The 16,949-nt window shown below is 42.4% G+C and overlaps 1 protein-coding gene across 2 annotated transcripts in view; it reads right to left on the bottom strand.

Moving 5' to 3' along the window:
- The window catches only part of arhgef10 (Rho guanine nucleotide exchange factor (GEF) 10), a 47,720-nt gene that overhangs the window by 15,983 nt on the left and 14,788 nt on the right, over positions 1 to 16,949 (bottom strand). Inside the window, exons 4-22 of one of the 2 annotated variants that reach the window (XM_086181824.1) lie at positions 16,203 to 16,547; positions 15,096 to 15,132; positions 14,775 to 14,854; positions 14,446 to 14,502; positions 13,784 to 13,971; positions 12,218 to 12,334; positions 11,439 to 11,550; positions 10,371 to 10,483; positions 10,198 to 10,275; positions 9,939 to 10,118; positions 9,280 to 9,396; positions 9,038 to 9,130; positions 8,430 to 8,600; positions 7,608 to 7,753; positions 7,149 to 7,330; positions 3,124 to 3,239; positions 1,666 to 1,793; positions 283 to 383; positions 17 to 138 (exon numbers count right to left, since the gene is read on the bottom strand). In XM_086181824.1, coding sequence (XP_086037950.1) covers positions 17 to 138; positions 283 to 383; positions 1,666 to 1,793; positions 3,124 to 3,239; positions 7,149 to 7,330; positions 7,608 to 7,753; positions 8,430 to 8,600; positions 9,038 to 9,130; positions 9,280 to 9,396; positions 9,939 to 10,118; positions 10,198 to 10,275; positions 10,371 to 10,483; positions 11,439 to 11,550; positions 12,218 to 12,334; positions 13,784 to 13,971; positions 14,446 to 14,502; positions 14,775 to 14,854; positions 15,096 to 15,132; positions 16,203 to 16,547 — 2,483 coding nt within the window. The remainder of the gene's footprint in view (positions 1 to 16; positions 139 to 282; positions 384 to 1,665; positions 1,794 to 3,123; positions 3,240 to 7,148; positions 7,331 to 7,607; positions 7,754 to 8,429; positions 8,601 to 9,037; positions 9,131 to 9,279; positions 9,397 to 9,938; positions 10,119 to 10,197; positions 10,276 to 10,370; positions 10,484 to 11,438; positions 11,551 to 12,217; positions 12,335 to 13,783; positions 13,972 to 14,445; positions 14,503 to 14,774; positions 14,855 to 15,095; positions 15,133 to 16,202; positions 16,548 to 16,949) is intronic. The other variant, XM_086181825.1, reaches the window with a different exon arrangement.

The raw sequence follows: 16,949 nt of genomic DNA on the forward strand, positions 1-16,949 counted from the left end.
TACATAGCAACTTCACCTTGAATTCCTGCAGCTTGGACATGACCACAGGCATTTGTCTGAGTAACAGAGGGTGTTTCTGCTTCTTGATCTGATTGCCGTCGTCCTCTGCAAAGAACCAGCCCTGCAGGTTGTCCTCCTCTATCATAAGGCATAAACACAATGAGCTTGATTAAACAATAAAAAAATTATGTAGTGCATGCAATAAAGGACGCACAATTAAAACAGATAACATTTATGGAGCTGACACAATGAGACAGTTTAAAGACAGGCAGTGGACTGTACCCAGAGCCAGCTTGGCCATTTGCAAGTTACTGATCCATGACTGTTTGATGGCTGGGTTGAGGGTGTTGAACACGGCACTGAAGTACGTGGGTTTACCCGCCCTGCCAACAAACAACAACAAAAAATATATGATTAATCGTCACTGCAATTCAAGAGAAATTCTGTCATAAATTATGGAGCTTCCACATTACAAAAACCTTCTTTTAAAAAGTACTTTGTATTTGGCATGTTTTTTCATTGGACTGGTAGTTAGAGGTCACAGATCAGAAACACACTTTACTTCTTGAAATAACTACACAATAACGGTGCACAGAATATGCAATTCTACCAGTGTCATAAACGACACTGGTTAAAGAGTTAAAGCTAATCTTCACCTCCAGTTTTAAAAATATCACATGACAGAATGGTAGCGTTATTAGCGGTTATGAAACAAACACCAGAGGTAGCTTAAGAGATGTGCAGAATGATTAATTTATTGAATGATGAGTCAGCGTTTGGCAGCCACAGGGACTGAATCATGGTGCGCTCCAGTTGAACTCGGATGTCGGAGTTTCCGAGGTCTCATTTGGAAATTTCAACTGGTTGCAAACAACTGAGAAGTCAACTCTGTGTCTTTTTTACTCTTCCCACGTCTTTTACTGGAGAGCGGTCAACACGGGTGTGACGTCACTTGTAGTTCCAAGAAAAAAATAATTCGTATTTCTCCAAGCAGTCATGTTAATGTTGATATTCTTGCTTACACGCAACTCTACACCAGATATTTTGTGAAATGAAAAGATCTCTGTCCTGTATAAACCCCAGCGATGCGGCATAAGTCTAATACTTCTCCTGCAGCAGCAGTTTGTGTGTGGATGTTGGAGAGAAATGTTGTGTTCTGAGATTGAGGGATCAGGAGGGAAATGAGCAAGGCGCAGCTGTGTTTCCAAACATACCCGCGGATAATCTCACCAGCTAAGTGATGAGCGAGAGGAAGACAAGCAAAAAAAAGAGAGAGAGAGAGAGAGAGAATGAGAAAAACTGAATTTAAGGTGCACCCTTGGGGGACAACACGCAGGCTACAATAGTGAACGTGCATGAGCATAAATAGCTGCAGGATCGTGTGCTTCCGGCTGCAAAAACTGATGCACATTTGATCTCTTGTCATCTATTCCTCAGATTAGGGCTGATGGACAAATGTGCTCTAATGCTCTCTCCTAAAGCTATAGGCGTACACAGAGGTGGAGAAATGGAAAGAAGAAGCAGGTTAAAAGGGGATAAAGAAGAACCTTGGATAAACAAAGCGGCGGTGGGGGTGGTAAGAACTGAAAGTGGACACCATTATGTCAGGAACTCTGGTCTGAAAGACCAAATCAAGCTTAAGAGGTGTGGGTGCAAAAAACAGACTTGTCTTGTTTGCCGGGCAGCTGAAGTTGGATCCGACAGCGGTCAGCTGCCCTGATCTCCTCCTCCTTCTTCAGAATCAGCCTCTGGAGACCTGATACCCAGTCCTGGGCCACTGTTGGGTTCACATTCTACAAAACACAAGGATAGTTGGAAGAATGGAGAGAAGAAAGGCAGAAGGAAAGACAGAGAGAAAAGGGGCCATAAAATAAACACCAAGAAAAAGAGGGGTGTTCGAGGGTGAATAATCCTCAAAGATAAGAGTGAAACTGCAGAAAATTTCAGAATCAGTAAATCATTACCACATGCTCTCAGACATGAAGTAAAACACCATTCAGAGTGTGCAAAGTGTCATCTACACTGAGTGAAGAGGACACAAAAGAGCAGTCATGATGGAATGTGATCCTCAAGCCCAGCAATAACAGTATGACCCGGAACTAGTTATGGTTAGTTCATGACCAAGGGCTGTCTCTGTCTTACATATAAAACAACTTCCAATACCTTTGCGCATCTAGATGCTTTGTATAAATGATGAAAATGATTAAACCCTGAACAAATAACAAAACAACAGCCTATAAATATACTGTGTACGGGAATTATACACACTAACGACTAGCATTACTGCTAAAAAAAAAAAAAACCACTCCTTAAAACATGTTTAGCATATGAGTCAAATCAGGAAAAAGGCAAATACTGACATTATTTTTGCAAGAGAAAGCATAGATAGGCAATTTATAAAAAAGGAGTTTTTTAAATAAACAACTAGCTAACTTGAGTTATTACGAGCTTCACGATGACATGTTGATCTTCGCGAGGTTATTAAATTTGGTGTTGACGGAAATGCTCCACAGTGCCTCTTTCTCTCTTTTCTAGGACAGACGTCTCTCTGAGAGCTTGTTACTCTACCTCCCTTATGCTCTCGCTCTCTCTATCTCTGACTGACCTACCAGCACAGCACAAAAACAGCCTCACACACTCTCGCTGTGCTCTGCAAGCTAAATCCCAACAGCAAAACAGTCGTGTGTGTGTGTGTGTGTGTGTGTGTGTGTGTGTGTGTGTGTGTTGCTACATGATATGTAAGGCTTGAAGGGTGCAAATCAAGACTTAAGAGAACTCAAGTCTCCCAGGGACAAATTGCTCATGTTGGCACATTCCACAAACTAAACATTACGCCTTCAAGACAGCTTTGCCTTCATGGAAGCATTCTGGGGAATGATTGTTATATCCTGCGGTGTAGTAGACAAACATTTGACTGTGGCATTTTTTTGTTTCGCTTCCAAAAATTAAGAGTGATATTGAAAAGACTGTGAAACAATAACAGATCATCTAATGCTTTAAAAGGATAGTCGTTCTTCGTGGACTAAAAACTTCACCTGACCCACCATCTCCATGAAGGTGAAGAGATAATGAGTGAATTCTCTTTTTTGGGGGGGATGAACTGTCGCTTGCTTCCTACAGTACCTGGTAGTTGCCTTTGAGGCTGCTGATCATGCCAGAGATCTGGTTCACCAGGCTCAGGTCGTGGATGAGGTTCTGCAGATCTTGGTACAGTTGACCTGGACCCATGTACAGCTTGTCTAACCAAAACACACACACGAGCAAAAATGCTATCAAGGGGGAAAACAACAACAAAAAAAACAAATTTGACATGTGTTGAATCCTAAATTGCATCGGGACGACCTCACGTGTGGCCAAAAGCGTGAAGACTTGCTAAACTGTCAGGTAGTAAAAACAGCTGACAGTTAAAAAGCTGATGTTGCCAGGAGAGAAATGGGAAACTGTGAGTCAACTCTGATGAGTGAGGCAGGAGATCAATAAAGGGCAATCAGTTGGTGTCCCAAAGGGAGCAGTGACAGACTCCGCAAACTTTACCCTGGTTCACGGAGGCCACACAACTGCTGCTCCGTGCATTTTATCATCTGCATCTTGCACTTGTGCTCAACATATCAAATGCAATGAGGCGAGGATGTGTGACGTGCACCGCTACCGTGCTGTCGTTCAGTTTCTAAGGGAAACAACGAGTTGCTTTGTGTTTGAACAGAACTCTGCTGAACAGAACAAACTGACAGAGCCAATCTAAGCTCTGTCAGTCTCCCTAATACATAAAACCATGAGGATAATAATGAGCAGTGGCTTGTACTCAGCACAGGGAGAATGCCTGTCAGTTGGCCAAAATTTCCAACTGACGAGCTTTGAGGTCATTTGATTAAATTAATGAGCACAGCACTGATAGGGGATTTTCCAATTAACATCTAACTGCAAACATCTTTTTTTCCAGGGCACAGAATCTACCAGAGCACATTGAGAGAGAATACCAGGGAACAAGGAGTTAAATTGCAACAGACTCTGGCACCAATGTCCTTTGTATTTTGTTTGCTTTTTACTTCTCCTACAATAGCCACAGGCTCTGCCTGGTGCTTTGGCTCCATGGCAATACAACCTCTCCTGACTGAGCATTGGGGGCATTTTATTGCTGTTCATGGACAGTTGTACAGTAGGTGGTCTCTGACAGAGTAACTCAAAAACATCCCCCTCTGAGTTTGGATACATAACAGTGTTAGGAGACATTCATAACACATCCATGAGCACACCATAAGTGCGTATGGGTTTTGGATTTATTTGCTTATTCCTCTGTCGATGACCTTTTATTACCTCTCCTTCATGATACCGGGTCAAGCTGTCACCATCAAATAATGCATTAGTAGGTTATGATTAAGTGCCGAAACCAAGGTTAAATGAGAACTGTGCAGTGGAACTGAAGTGTTAGCATGTTTGTGTTCATCTAAACCAAATGTACTGCATAAAAAGAGCCGTGAGCACTTCTCATGGCTCACCTGCTTCAGCGATTCATGTCAGAGAGGCTGAATAAACGGAATATATATGATTAAATCCATATCCTATATAGGCGGAATATATGCTTAAGTACAGAATAATAGCTAATATAGTTGAGTGTCAGACGGTTGACAGTTTTGCAATATCCCTGCATGACAATAATATGTTGCTAAGCCAGGCTTCTAGGCTATTACAGAAATACATTTGCAAAAGCAGAAATGTCATATAAATCAATAAATCCAGATCTCGATGAACCTGTATAGCATCAATATTTAATAGCAAAGCTTATGAAAAGGAGGGCAGGACAGCATTGACCATTCCCACAGACTCAGCTCAACTCATGAATGGCTCTTTGTGCGAGTGCCAAACACTAAAGGATTTCCTAACAAAACAGGCCTGGGAGCATCTTCAGAGAAGGGGACAGTCATCCCAGCAATTACACACTTCCATAAAAACTAACAACATGCTGACAAATTACATACTGACAGTAAAGACACAGCAGGAAAACATAACTAACAGCGGGGTGGTCTGATCGCTGTGCAGCATTGAGAATAGAGGAGTTTAAGTGGGTATAGACATGCAAAGAGGTGACATCATATTCTGGAGTCTATTTCGCTGCTGTCTAGCAGACTGGTCACCAAGCAGCTTTTGGCTGAACACAGCGGACTGAAAAAAACAATTGTTTCCACTTGTTAAAAGTTCCACATACCAATCCCCAAGGACACACACACACACAGACAGACACACACACACACACACACACACACACACACACACACACACACACACACACACACACAGCTGAAGTTGGTCAGAGTGAATAAATGAATAGGAAACTGAGTGAAGGTAGACAACTACAGTGCACCCTTCATCTAAATTCTATGCAATACATTGCTGTGAGCAACATCACATGCTCAGAAATCAACCTCCATGCATCAACTGCTATTTGTGAGGAATAAAAATACAGTCAGACGCATACAGGCTTCCTCCAGGCTTGATGGAGAGCGCACGTGCATTAAGAGGAGGCTGTGATCGTGCCAGTGTCAGCCCATCAAGCGCCCTCTAACCAGACCAGATGTTACGAGGTCTGTCTTTGCCTTCCGTTAGATGTATCCATCGAATGACCAGATGGTTCATATAGCTCGGTGAGGTTTCAGAGGCAGACAGGTGGCCTGGCAGGAGATGGGTGCGATGTTGAGCTCCGTAAATGGGGCTTAGCTACAGTTCCAATTGCGTGAGCGAATAAAAAAGCTGAAAGAAGAAATGCAGCTACACGGGAGAGATGTGGATGTTCTCCTTCTGATATTTTCAGCAGTGTGATGGGGTGTAGCAGGGCGACATGGCATAACTTTGATTCAATATCACTGTTATTTCAAACTTTACCTCAATTGCGATTCATTTATAAACTATTTCATAAACTTTTTTGCACTGTCTTAACAGTTCTCTGACAAGCTCTGGACTATAAAAATGAACCCTGATGAGTAAGAGTTAGTGAGAGAGGTTCTCAATCTTTAATTTGGATTGATTTTCACTTAAATGCCCGGCACAAAGCTGCTAAAATTGTAATTTTGATTTAGGGCTGCAGGGAAAAATATCTAACTGTGACTAGCATGACTAACACTTAAATTGCGACATGATTCACTTTATTGGACACACACAAAAGGCTATATTTTGATATCAATAAAATGTTGATGCATTGCCCAGCCCTGGAGTGTAGAGTATGCGAATGGCTCATTTTTAGATTTTGTTACTCACTTAAAAACCTAACACAGTAGAGGCACTACTACAAAAGCACGAGCATCGCCTCGTCTCATCTTATTAAGAGTTTCGCTTGTGTACATGAGAAATGGCCAGCAACACTGTTAACACCGTTATGAGATAGACAGAACACTCTGTTAGAGAAAGAAGGACAGAGTGCAGGAGTGCTAGAGTGCAATGTCAGGGGAGTCATTCCAGCCTACTACCATTGGCAACTGAGAGAGTGAGCCATTGACCTTGAGTACATAAAAACTTTGACAGACAATAAATACTATCAAGGCTCTACCATGACCTGGACACACATAAAACTCTAGATCCTAAAACAAAGCCTGCAGTGCTGCAGCCACAATAATCGCACTTTATGCTTCTGGTTTGTCTGATTTGAGCCTTTTAAGTGGCTGAGCAGCTGTCGGTGACAGCAGAGAACCGAGTGGAAAGACTGAAATCATCGGACTAAACAGCCAGCCGACCAGGGGATTGCAGAAGGAAAGAAATATGCACTAAATGGCTGGGTGGACTGTTTATGCACTGATACCAATTTGGAAATGTCAGTCAATTTCCAAAAAGAGACAAGTATATGCTTTTTTTATACATACTGTATATACATATTTTGTACGAGACAACTTATTCTTTTAGTTTAGTGACATGGCATATCCACATGTGCTAAATCAAATCAAATCCAATATTTTTTTGGTGCCACAAATAAAAGTGATTTAAGTGGAACGGTACACTCCTGAGAACTGGCAGCTCTTCCTTGCCTGCCCTGCGCAAGGATCAATGCTCACTTCCACTGTGTTGTCTGACTAACTATGTTATCTTTCATTCCCAGTTCTTGAAAGAGGAACAGATGGAGACTGATAAGTCAAAGTACTCAAATGTGACACTATGGATCTTACTTGGCTTTGCATTGATGACCACTTTCTCCCCAGAATGAGGTGCAGGGTACCGGGTGTCAGCCATATCCTCACTGGATCCAAACTCCAGCACTTCCACAAAACTCAGAGGTACGCTCCACTTTAGGAGGAACCTCTGGTCAACCGGAGCATTACCACTACCGCTCCCGCTGCCATCCTGACATCTGGATAGAGCATAAGGAGATGAAGGTTATGTGTCAAGGTAGGAAAAAAGACAACTTCATATCACTGCCAGCAGGAACGATCGATTACTGCTGTGTATGATAGATAGAAGATGTGAATACAACTTGTTTAGAAAGCATATTTAGCATCATCATTCCTCAAGACTGAGGTATTTTAACTAAAACTCTAACATCGTGAATTTTGTACAAGTGTATGTGGGACAGGAAAAGGTGCAAATTAAAGGAGACCAAAAAAGGACTGGTTTGTGGTCATTCTTACCGGATATTGGGCGTGGCACACATGAGAACATCGTTGAGCAGGAAGAGACGTCTCTCTTTTGTTTTGATGACTTCACCTCGCTCGTTGTAGACCGTCTCCACCATGTCGTCTGAGCGGATCAGGTAGCGGCTGCCGTTACTCAGAAGCTACGGGACAGGGATGCAGGTCAGATCTCTGATAAATATGTCTGTTTAATTGACAACAAGGACCAATAAACAGCATAGTCTACATTGCCACTGCATTCCAGCCCACACTGTTTCATCCTCCTTGAATACAAAATCGAATATACAGCTATCAACACAGCAACTGTGAGCAGTTGAAGGCTATGAGCACCGTGATTCCAATGTTCCATGTCAGCTATACAGAAAATACACAGATGCTGGTGTGGGTGCCTGTAGAAGGACAAATAATTATACCTTACAGGAGCTGGACTTGTGTGCAAATGTTGTGCTGAGCCCAAATGCTAAAAATACGCTAGCCAAGAGAATGGTTGGTAGAAAATGGGAAGCTGAAACGCCTGGAGGCCACCCACATTTGGACGGGTAAAATGGCACAGTATATGAATGCTTCATGAGTTGAACATCAGCCAAACATTTCCACATTCCCTACGAAAGTCAAGTGCAAGAGCAACTTCACCACTTTCTCAGTAGGTGTGTGAGAAATACCAAACAACTTGCAATTGACCTAAACTGAACCCTCCTTGGTTAACCACGACCTCTTCAGCAGATAATCACAGACTTTGACAATATCATGGAAATATATGAGAAGATGGAAGTCCATATTCACCCGTGAATAAGTTGCGAGTGTGCACAGTGAACAGACCTTGTTGAGGTAGCGTTCGTTCATGGCCTTCGCAATGTGACGGATCTCGCATCGCTGGTCGGCTTCTCTCTTCTTTTCGTTGAGTTTCTCAGCAAGCGTCTCCAGTTCGGTTAAGGCCATCTGCAGGGGCAGGCGGTCTGCATGACCCACTGGTGTGTTTTTCAGCATGTCCTGGTAAGGATGAACGTGGAAATCACACATTAGTCACTCACTTATTCGTGATCCAGAGTGTGCACTTTTTTATTATTCATTGCTGCAGTTTACACTTCTTCGTGAGTGACGAGGGTTTAGTCATATAACTGATTTACAACACATGCTGGTCATTTTACAGTCGCTACACACAATCTACAATATAATGCAGAGTAACCCAGTTTGCCATACACTGTCTGAGCGGTAAGAGAAATGTAAATATGTTAGGGCAAATGAGAACAGGATTAAAAAAAGATCTGAGGAAACCATTTCCCTCAGTGCACTTCTCTTGGCTGCCTCTAAAACTTCATGCTTTCATTTATGTGTCTTGTGCTCCCTCTGCTGGTGAATGTACAGACGACTATGTTACAAATGGCCGTTAACAGCAAAGCAGCTTTAAATCTCACGACATGTCATACCTGGAGGAGCAGAATAAACTGTGGGAATCTCTGGATAGGTTTCATCATCAGGCCGTAGAGAGTCATCCTGTCACAGCTGGTCTCCTGACGATTCTGGTGACAGAAAAACAGGTAGAGTGTGTACATGCGAATATCTGAATTTTGCATTTGTGTAAAGACAATACCGTAACCCATACTTCCTTATTATTATTTTTTTTCAAGGTCAAATTAAGACTATGAATTTGTTCATTTGTGTCTCTAACCTTGAGGAACTCCAGGAAGCCAGGTTTAGAAGCGCAGGTCTTCCTCACCACTGACATTGCTGTGCTGAAGTTGTTCACATACTCACTGTAAGCATCCAATACCATCGACTTAGAGAACTGCAGCAAAACACAGATGTACAAACACATTAAGCGGTTGTAGTAACATATGCATCATGCACTTGAAGGGTTTAGTCAAACATCAGACTATCGTGTGACCAATGGAATTTCAGGCTCTTCAAATAAGCTCTCAGCTTGGAAGTGTTTGATACTGGCAACAGAGCAGTGAGGTCACAGAGGGCAGCGAGCAGACTTCATACGGGTCTAACATGGGTCTCCCTGCTGCTCTGATATCATGCCAAAGGCTCCAACTTTGATTTTCTCACAAAAACAAGGATGTGAAGTGGTGTGCAAACAGTGGGAGATGATGTCTTTTGTTTTGAAGATCCTTGGGTATGAGTTGCTAGGCAGCCAAAAAGAGTAGCATGAACAGTGCATCAGGAGAGAGCAGAGTGTTGGCTCTCTGTAGACATGACTGCAAGTGTCTGTGCTGCATGTATTCCTAAGAAATGCAATGACTGATGGACAGATGCACCAACATTTTTTGAGGTGCCGCAGGTAACAACTCATCTTGAACATAACTTGACAAAAAAAAAGCTCACCGATGCTACAAAGACATCACCGATCATCTCCAGGCTATCCCACTCAGCCACGCGGCTCGCCAGGGCAATCTGGAACAGGAAGTGGCACTGCAGGATCTCACGCACCCGGTAGAAGGTCATTTTCAGTTTCCTGTCACTCAGTAGCCTTGGCTCAATCTGGGACAGTGGCTTCTCATATTGCTGATGAAGCAGAAATTGTGAATGTAACAACAAACCCTTTATAGGAAATTGGGGAATCACTGCACCCATACTTGCATACCTCTAAAATCCTCTTCATTGCATCAAGGTAATTCTTCTCACTCTCCAGTATAGACCCCAATATACATCTTCTCACCAGCTGCAGAGGAAAAAAATGATCTTAAGTCAATGTTAGTGTTCTTTGAGAGCAAAGTGAAGGGAATTCAAATAAAAGCAAAAGGAGACATTCATTACTTGTTGCTGTGAAAGTCCCTCTGGAGCTGGACCCAGGACTGGTTCAACATTGAAACAGTCCACCTCGATGAAGAGTTCAGACTCCTCATCCTCAAAACATGTTGACTTCCTCTCTAAAACATGAAAGAGAAAGGAAATGAAAAGAATACCAGTTAGCAAAAAACATAATTAAAAAGAGTTCTTCTTAATGTACCATTAGAGTAACCAGTAGTTTTATTCTATGTACGCTGGCTGAAGCAAAATTTATCATGATACTCCATTAATTAAATAGCAGCCAGCATCAGCAACCTGCATCGATGCCATCGCAGCGCTAAATATAACTCCAGTTGTTTCAGGAGTATGCGATATGCCACAAGACTCGGTTTGACGGGCCTCACATAGGGAGGAAGATGGCTGGAAGTTCATGTTTTTTAAGTAGCACAAACAAAACTACAACAGTGCAACAACACAGCAACATTTCGGGCTTTAAGTCTGAGGTGATGTGAGCTGTGAACACAGATGAGGTAAAGCGTTTCAATGCTCCATCTGCTTGTGCTCACACTTCTATTGTATTTCAACAGCTAAACTCCCCATGAAGCTGTCCTCAGTTATATATTTTTGTTCCTGCTCTAAGACAATGGGTGTGAAACAGGGACTGAAATGTAGGTCATTAGCTGCCCCGAACTGCTAAAATCCTCATCTACAACTGTGAACTCACCGGGAACGTACTGTAAAGAATAAGAAGTGTTGCAATGTCAGCTCTATTTATGCATCACAATCCCTCAGATTGAAAATTCCAAGCAAAAGCTCTCCACCGTGAAGCTCAATCGTGTCTCTGTCAGCTGCTGCACGGAATATTCCGCTCAGCCTTTCTCACTCTTAGTTAAACAGAGGAGGGAAATTTCCTCGCGGGTTAGTCCTGTCAAATCTCCCCTCTGGAAAATTATTAACATTCATCCAGAAAATCGCTAGAATTGCCAGCAGTGTTGTGGCTTGACCAGAGGTGCAGCAACAGCTCTACCTAGTGATATCATTTCAGTGCACTGGTTAATGATTATTATCATGAAGAAGTTCACCAAGTATACACACCATTACAGAAAGACTTTGTTTTGATGAAAGAGCGTCCCTTCTTCACTGCAGCTTTGGTTTTCTCAAGCCCGTCTTTGGTCCCTTCTTTAGCAGCTTTCACCAACTTTTGCATCTTTGAAGGGAAAAAAAAAAACGCACAATCGATTACACGCAAAATAAAATTTTCTCCTTCTTGCCATGCTGGAGACTCTCCCTCCAAGGTTAAGTTAATTCAACCTAGTCTAAGCCTAAGACTAAAATGCATCTAAGCTTTGCTACATAAGGCAGGAGCGGTGTTAGGTTTTTGGAAGATAAACGACAGGTCATGTCAAACGAGAGAGCAGAGATGAGCAGACAATGTGTCAGTAACTGGGACATCAGCTATGTGAAACATAGTACTTCCACTATGCCTCTTCTGGTACATTCCAAATGTGTACCTTTGAAGATGAAGTTTTTTTTTCCTTCCAACGCTAAAATTAATTTTCAGCAACTTTCAGAACATCTTAATTGATGAGAGCTCTATTGCTGGTGTCTCAGTTTACTGCAGAATAAACAAATGTTATTCGGGAACATGTCCATAACGCAACAATCTCCAACTCATAAACATAAATCAGCCAGTGCAACAGACAGGGAGGCAAATGAATTGTATGCAAACCCATCACCAGGTCCACCACGACAAAAACATTCACATTAGTGCAGGATGATGGTACCAAGTCAGTAAGAGACGTCCAGGGTGAAGTTAGCTGGACTGACAAATAGAAGATGGGGACTACTTTGTCTAGCACAGGCAGGCAGTTTACCTTCTGCTCGTGTTTCTGTTTTAGCTGCTGCAGCTCTACCGTTCCCACTGTATTTGCCATTAGATCTTTCATCTTTTTCTCATAGTGTTCTTTCAAGCGTGTCAGATCTTGAGAGAGCTAAACAAAAGCAAAGCAAGCATTATTGGTTATCATTTGGAGTGAGACCTACAGGAAACCCACTTCATTCTTTATGGGTACCCTACCCTTCACCAAACGGTTCTTTTTGAACTGTGAAATTCCTTTTTTTTTTTTTCCCCCTTTCTGGTTGCTAGTTAAGTTTGAACAAATGCAACAGAAGTCTTCTCAAAAGTCTGTCACTTAAAATATGGCATTTTTATTTTCAACTTTGATGAGAGTTTTAGAGTTTAAACATGTCTTTTCTCTACATATTCAATGTTGGCATTACAACTCCACAAAATTGATGGAAAGTTTTTCTTCCAAATAAAACCCAAAAACAACAACAACAAAAAAAACCCACAAGCATTTAATTGACAATAATTAATTTCCACGGTGCTGCAGTGGTCAGCACTGTCGCCTCACGGCAAGAAGGTCTCGGGTTTGAGTCCCGGCTCGGACATGGGATCTTTCTGTGTGAGTCTCCATGTTCTCCCTGTTCCTGCGTGGGTTCTCTCTGGTACTCCAGCTTCCTCCCACAGTCCAAAGACATCAAGAGGGGACGAGGCTGATTGATACTCTAAATTGACTGTAGGTGTGCTGTGAGTGTGTTGGCCCTGCGATGGACTGGCGACCTGTCCAGGGTGAACCCCGCCTCTCACCCGTAGCCACTGGGATAGGCTCCACCACCCCCCCCCCCCCGCGACCCTTAATAGGAACAAGCGGAAGACAATGGATGGATGGATGGATAACTGTAAACTGAAGTGGAGCTGAATTCTTGAAAACCAGGCCATTACAGAGCAAGCTGCAAAAAGCTTGATTAATGCCAGATTTCTCCAGGAAGGGTAAAGGCGTCCACACAGAAAAGTGATGTTGCACCATCAGACGTGCCCCTAAGATGGGGGTGTCACACGGCCGTTTTTGCTTGTCCATGCAATACGTCATTTTCTAACTACACCAACATGGCTAAACTAAGAAAACTGACAGCTTTGAAATGCTAAGTAACCAGGATAGAAGCTCCTCCTCTTGTGTTACCATTTTGTAAACATTTAATTTCTTATTTTTCACTGTTGTTTATAATGCACTGCCCCTCAGCGGTTGGGACTGTTCAGCTGTGGAAAGGAACCCATGTGGAGTGTAAAGCTCGAAACATTTCCTTGTGACATTTCTGTGTCACTTCATGTTCAGAAAGCCTAGTCTAACTTCACTCTCAAGTCTGTGGAAGCAAATGAGCAGATGATTAAAAAAAAAAAAAAACACACATACAAACATTTCATGATTTTCAAGGTGTCAAAGGAGATCTGGACAGAAAACACATCTACAACCATCTAAAACCTCCTACATAACACACTAAAACCACTTTAGCTCTTGTTTCATCCGTCATTGTAACAAACCAATAGAAATATTGGCAGAGGATTTGACAGGCAGGACAACAGTGAATGTAGTACCCACATGCGTTTTCCTCTGGGGAGGCTTCCCTCTCATGAAGGCGTTGGGCAGCCCGTTCTCAGGGCGACCTTCCCCGTCGCTGGCCTCATCGTAACTTTCAAACTCGCTAGAGCTCCAGCCGTTGTCGAGGGAACTGTTGCAGCCGGCCTCCTCGTCCAGCTCCACGTCATCATAGATCATCTCATCTGGCTCTGCGTGAATGGATCGCACGCATTTAGAGTAAAATAGAGCTCCATTACTCTCTTTTTAAACAGTGCAGAAGAAGGTGCACTTCGTAGGTTTAGTCCATCCACATTTCTCAGGATTAACGCAGATGTGCAAAATAAACCTGAATATACAGCAATCTACTTCACCAACTTTGTAAATTAATGTTCAGTTTACGCAGAAAGGGAACAGAGCAAAAGGGTGTGAGTTTTATACATTGTGGTGTAACAGAATTATATCTTCAGGTTTTATACTTATTTTGGCAACTTCACCAAGGGTACGTTGCATTACTATTACACTGAATTATGAAGTAAAAAACATCCAGTACATCAGGATTCCACTTTTAGGAATAAAAAAAAGGAAAGTAAAAGCAACAACGAGCTGAGCAGACTAGTTAGGGTGAGGAACTAGAACCATGATCGTTTGAAATAAAAGAAAGAAGGAAAAAAGAGAAAACTGACCTGTGTTGGAGTCTGAGTTCTCTCTGGGCACATCATCATAAATCACCTCGTCTGGATCTGAACCACAAAAGAAATGTTTCGCGCATTCTTAAATCACATTGCCAAGTTGTTCACACAACAAACAGGATGTAATGTGAGAGGGGAAAGAAAGGCTGCACACAAGGGTTTGCTTCCTCAAAAGAATGAGGAAGGAAGGATGTCTGGGAACTCTCTCATGTGAGGAGAGGGAAAAGAAATCATCACACCCAGAAGGTAGGCAGAGGGTGTATGGTGTCCTATGCCTGGAAAACAAACACCCATCCTTGTTATCATCACCCATAATTACTCACTTTCCATCCATGCAGTGTTGGCAGGATCAGATGCCCACTTGGCTAAAGCATCCTCTTCTCTAATAGGTTGATTTTCTTCACTAAAAACACATGGAAACAAACAAGTTAATTTGTCTGAATGTCCGTATATTCTATCAGATTTGAGAATAGTAACCACTTGTACTGTAAGTGAGGAGTAGGAGGTACATTGTAATCAATCCATCCATTTTCTATACTGCTTATCCGTTAAGGGTTGGGGCCATGCCGCCCCCCGGTACATTATAATACAAGTATTAAATATAAATGAAATAAAGAGTAAACTGGAGTTGTTCTGTCCCTTACCTGTCAGCAGAAGTGTTGCTAGTTCCAACCACTGTGACTGAGGAGAGAAAAAAAGTGCAGAAACATTATAGAATTGTGGTTTCTAAACATTTGCTGTGTCTCAATAAAGTTGTCATGACCCAATTTATCAAGTGGTCATGTGCGTTGCACCAGAATACTGTTGTCGGCTATTCTGAAAGGCACAGAGGAACAACACATTTGTATATGAACATATATTCAAACATGCCAGTTCAATGCGAATGGTTTACTTTAACAACAACAACGACAACAAAAAGTTTAAATGTCAAATAACTCCAGAATAACACAACAACTCAAATCCTGGAACTTGGAGACTACTGTAATATTTTACTTGGCCACTAGATGTCACTGATGTTTCCATATCTCCTTCATTATCACCTTCAAAGAAATTTACCTCCGCAATGGAAGGTAAAACAGAATGCCTTTCTAGTTTCCAGTAGCCTTCTATACATTTTTCCTGAGACATGTACCTAGTTTAAAATACTGATAAGGTAAACTCTTCGTTTTCCTTCGAACACGTCATGGTGAAAGTGAGCACCTGCAAAATGTCCGAGATGAGCAAAACATGGCCTAAACACAGAAACATGGCAAGAGTATTCAGAATTTTGTACATCATCAAAAAAATGTTTTGACTAAAATATCTGAGTATTTCAACATGGTGTGACCTTGGAAAGATAATTGCAGTGTAATCAGACTCGGCCACAGACTTGGACTGAACTACAACAAGATTTGAGGGAAACCAGAAAATCTTCACAGCCAAACACAGATCTTTAGGGAAGGCTAATTTTAGTGCCGGCTTCCTCGTGGCAAGGCTTAAGGAAAAAAAAGGGAAAGACAAAAGGAGACAGAAGAGAAAAACCATTTATGAAGACATGTGAAAGTGCCCTGACAGAGAAATGACAGGAAATGAGGGGGAAAGAGGGCGGGAATGACAGCCAGCACATCCAGATCCTTGGCCACTTGGGAGGAAGGTTTTAAAAAAAAACAGCTATTGATCCTAATATGAAAACTTTATTATGGCAATCAAATCTAAGAAGTGTTTTTGTTTTGTTTTGTTGTGACTCAACACTGCTGCAAGTTCGACTTTACCGTCCTCCTCCATGGAAAGGTGTCGAATGATGACAGGTGTTGTGTAGGCTGGCGTGATGAGGGGTACACCAGATGGGGTTGCATAGCCGCAGGGCACCGGTATCGAGTAGCCTGAGGTGATGCCTCCAGAACTTGGGTGGATATCCTGGGCCCCTCCCTCTCGCTCCTTGGGCTCCCCTGATGACGAAGAGGAAGCGGCGGGTCCATGCTGCGGCTCCAGCTGCTGCAGCTGCAGGGGAGTGATGTCAATCACAGAGTAGGGGTTGACTTTGCCCTGGGAGGAGGTCCTAGGAGTGGTCTCTGGAGAGTGCGGGCCATTGTTGGACACATCCTGGTCGTCACTCCCTAGCAAGTCACAGAGCACAATGATATTCACACATGAAAGTACATGAGCAGTGTGTTGTAACTGCATGATCATTTGACTATTGATTTACCAATTACACAACATTAGCAATCATAGACACACATTTGATATAAAAACCATTCGGGGTCAACCAATATTTGGAACTACATGGAACTGCAGTTACAAATGAAAATCTAGGCGTCAAAACTCAGAATAACACCCTCCCTGATTTTTTTGAAGCATTCGTTTGATCATAACAGAACTCATCTTAGGTACTTTTGCTCGAGACCACAGAATGTCGGCAAAAAACAGAGAAGTGATTGCAGCAGAGCCAAAGCAGCACCTTCAAAATTAATTTTATCTACAGCCAGATAAAAGAAATGTAACCGTTTCCAAAATTCATA

Source organism: Aulostomus chinensis, chromosome 17 (genome assembly GCF_037954235.1).
Source record: "Aulostomus chinensis isolate RoL2024-O1b breed Wild chromosome 17, RoL_Achi_v1.0, whole genome shotgun sequence".
NCBI classification, from domain to species: Eukaryota; Metazoa; Chordata; class Actinopteri; order Syngnathiformes; family Aulostomidae; genus Aulostomus; species Aulostomus chinensis.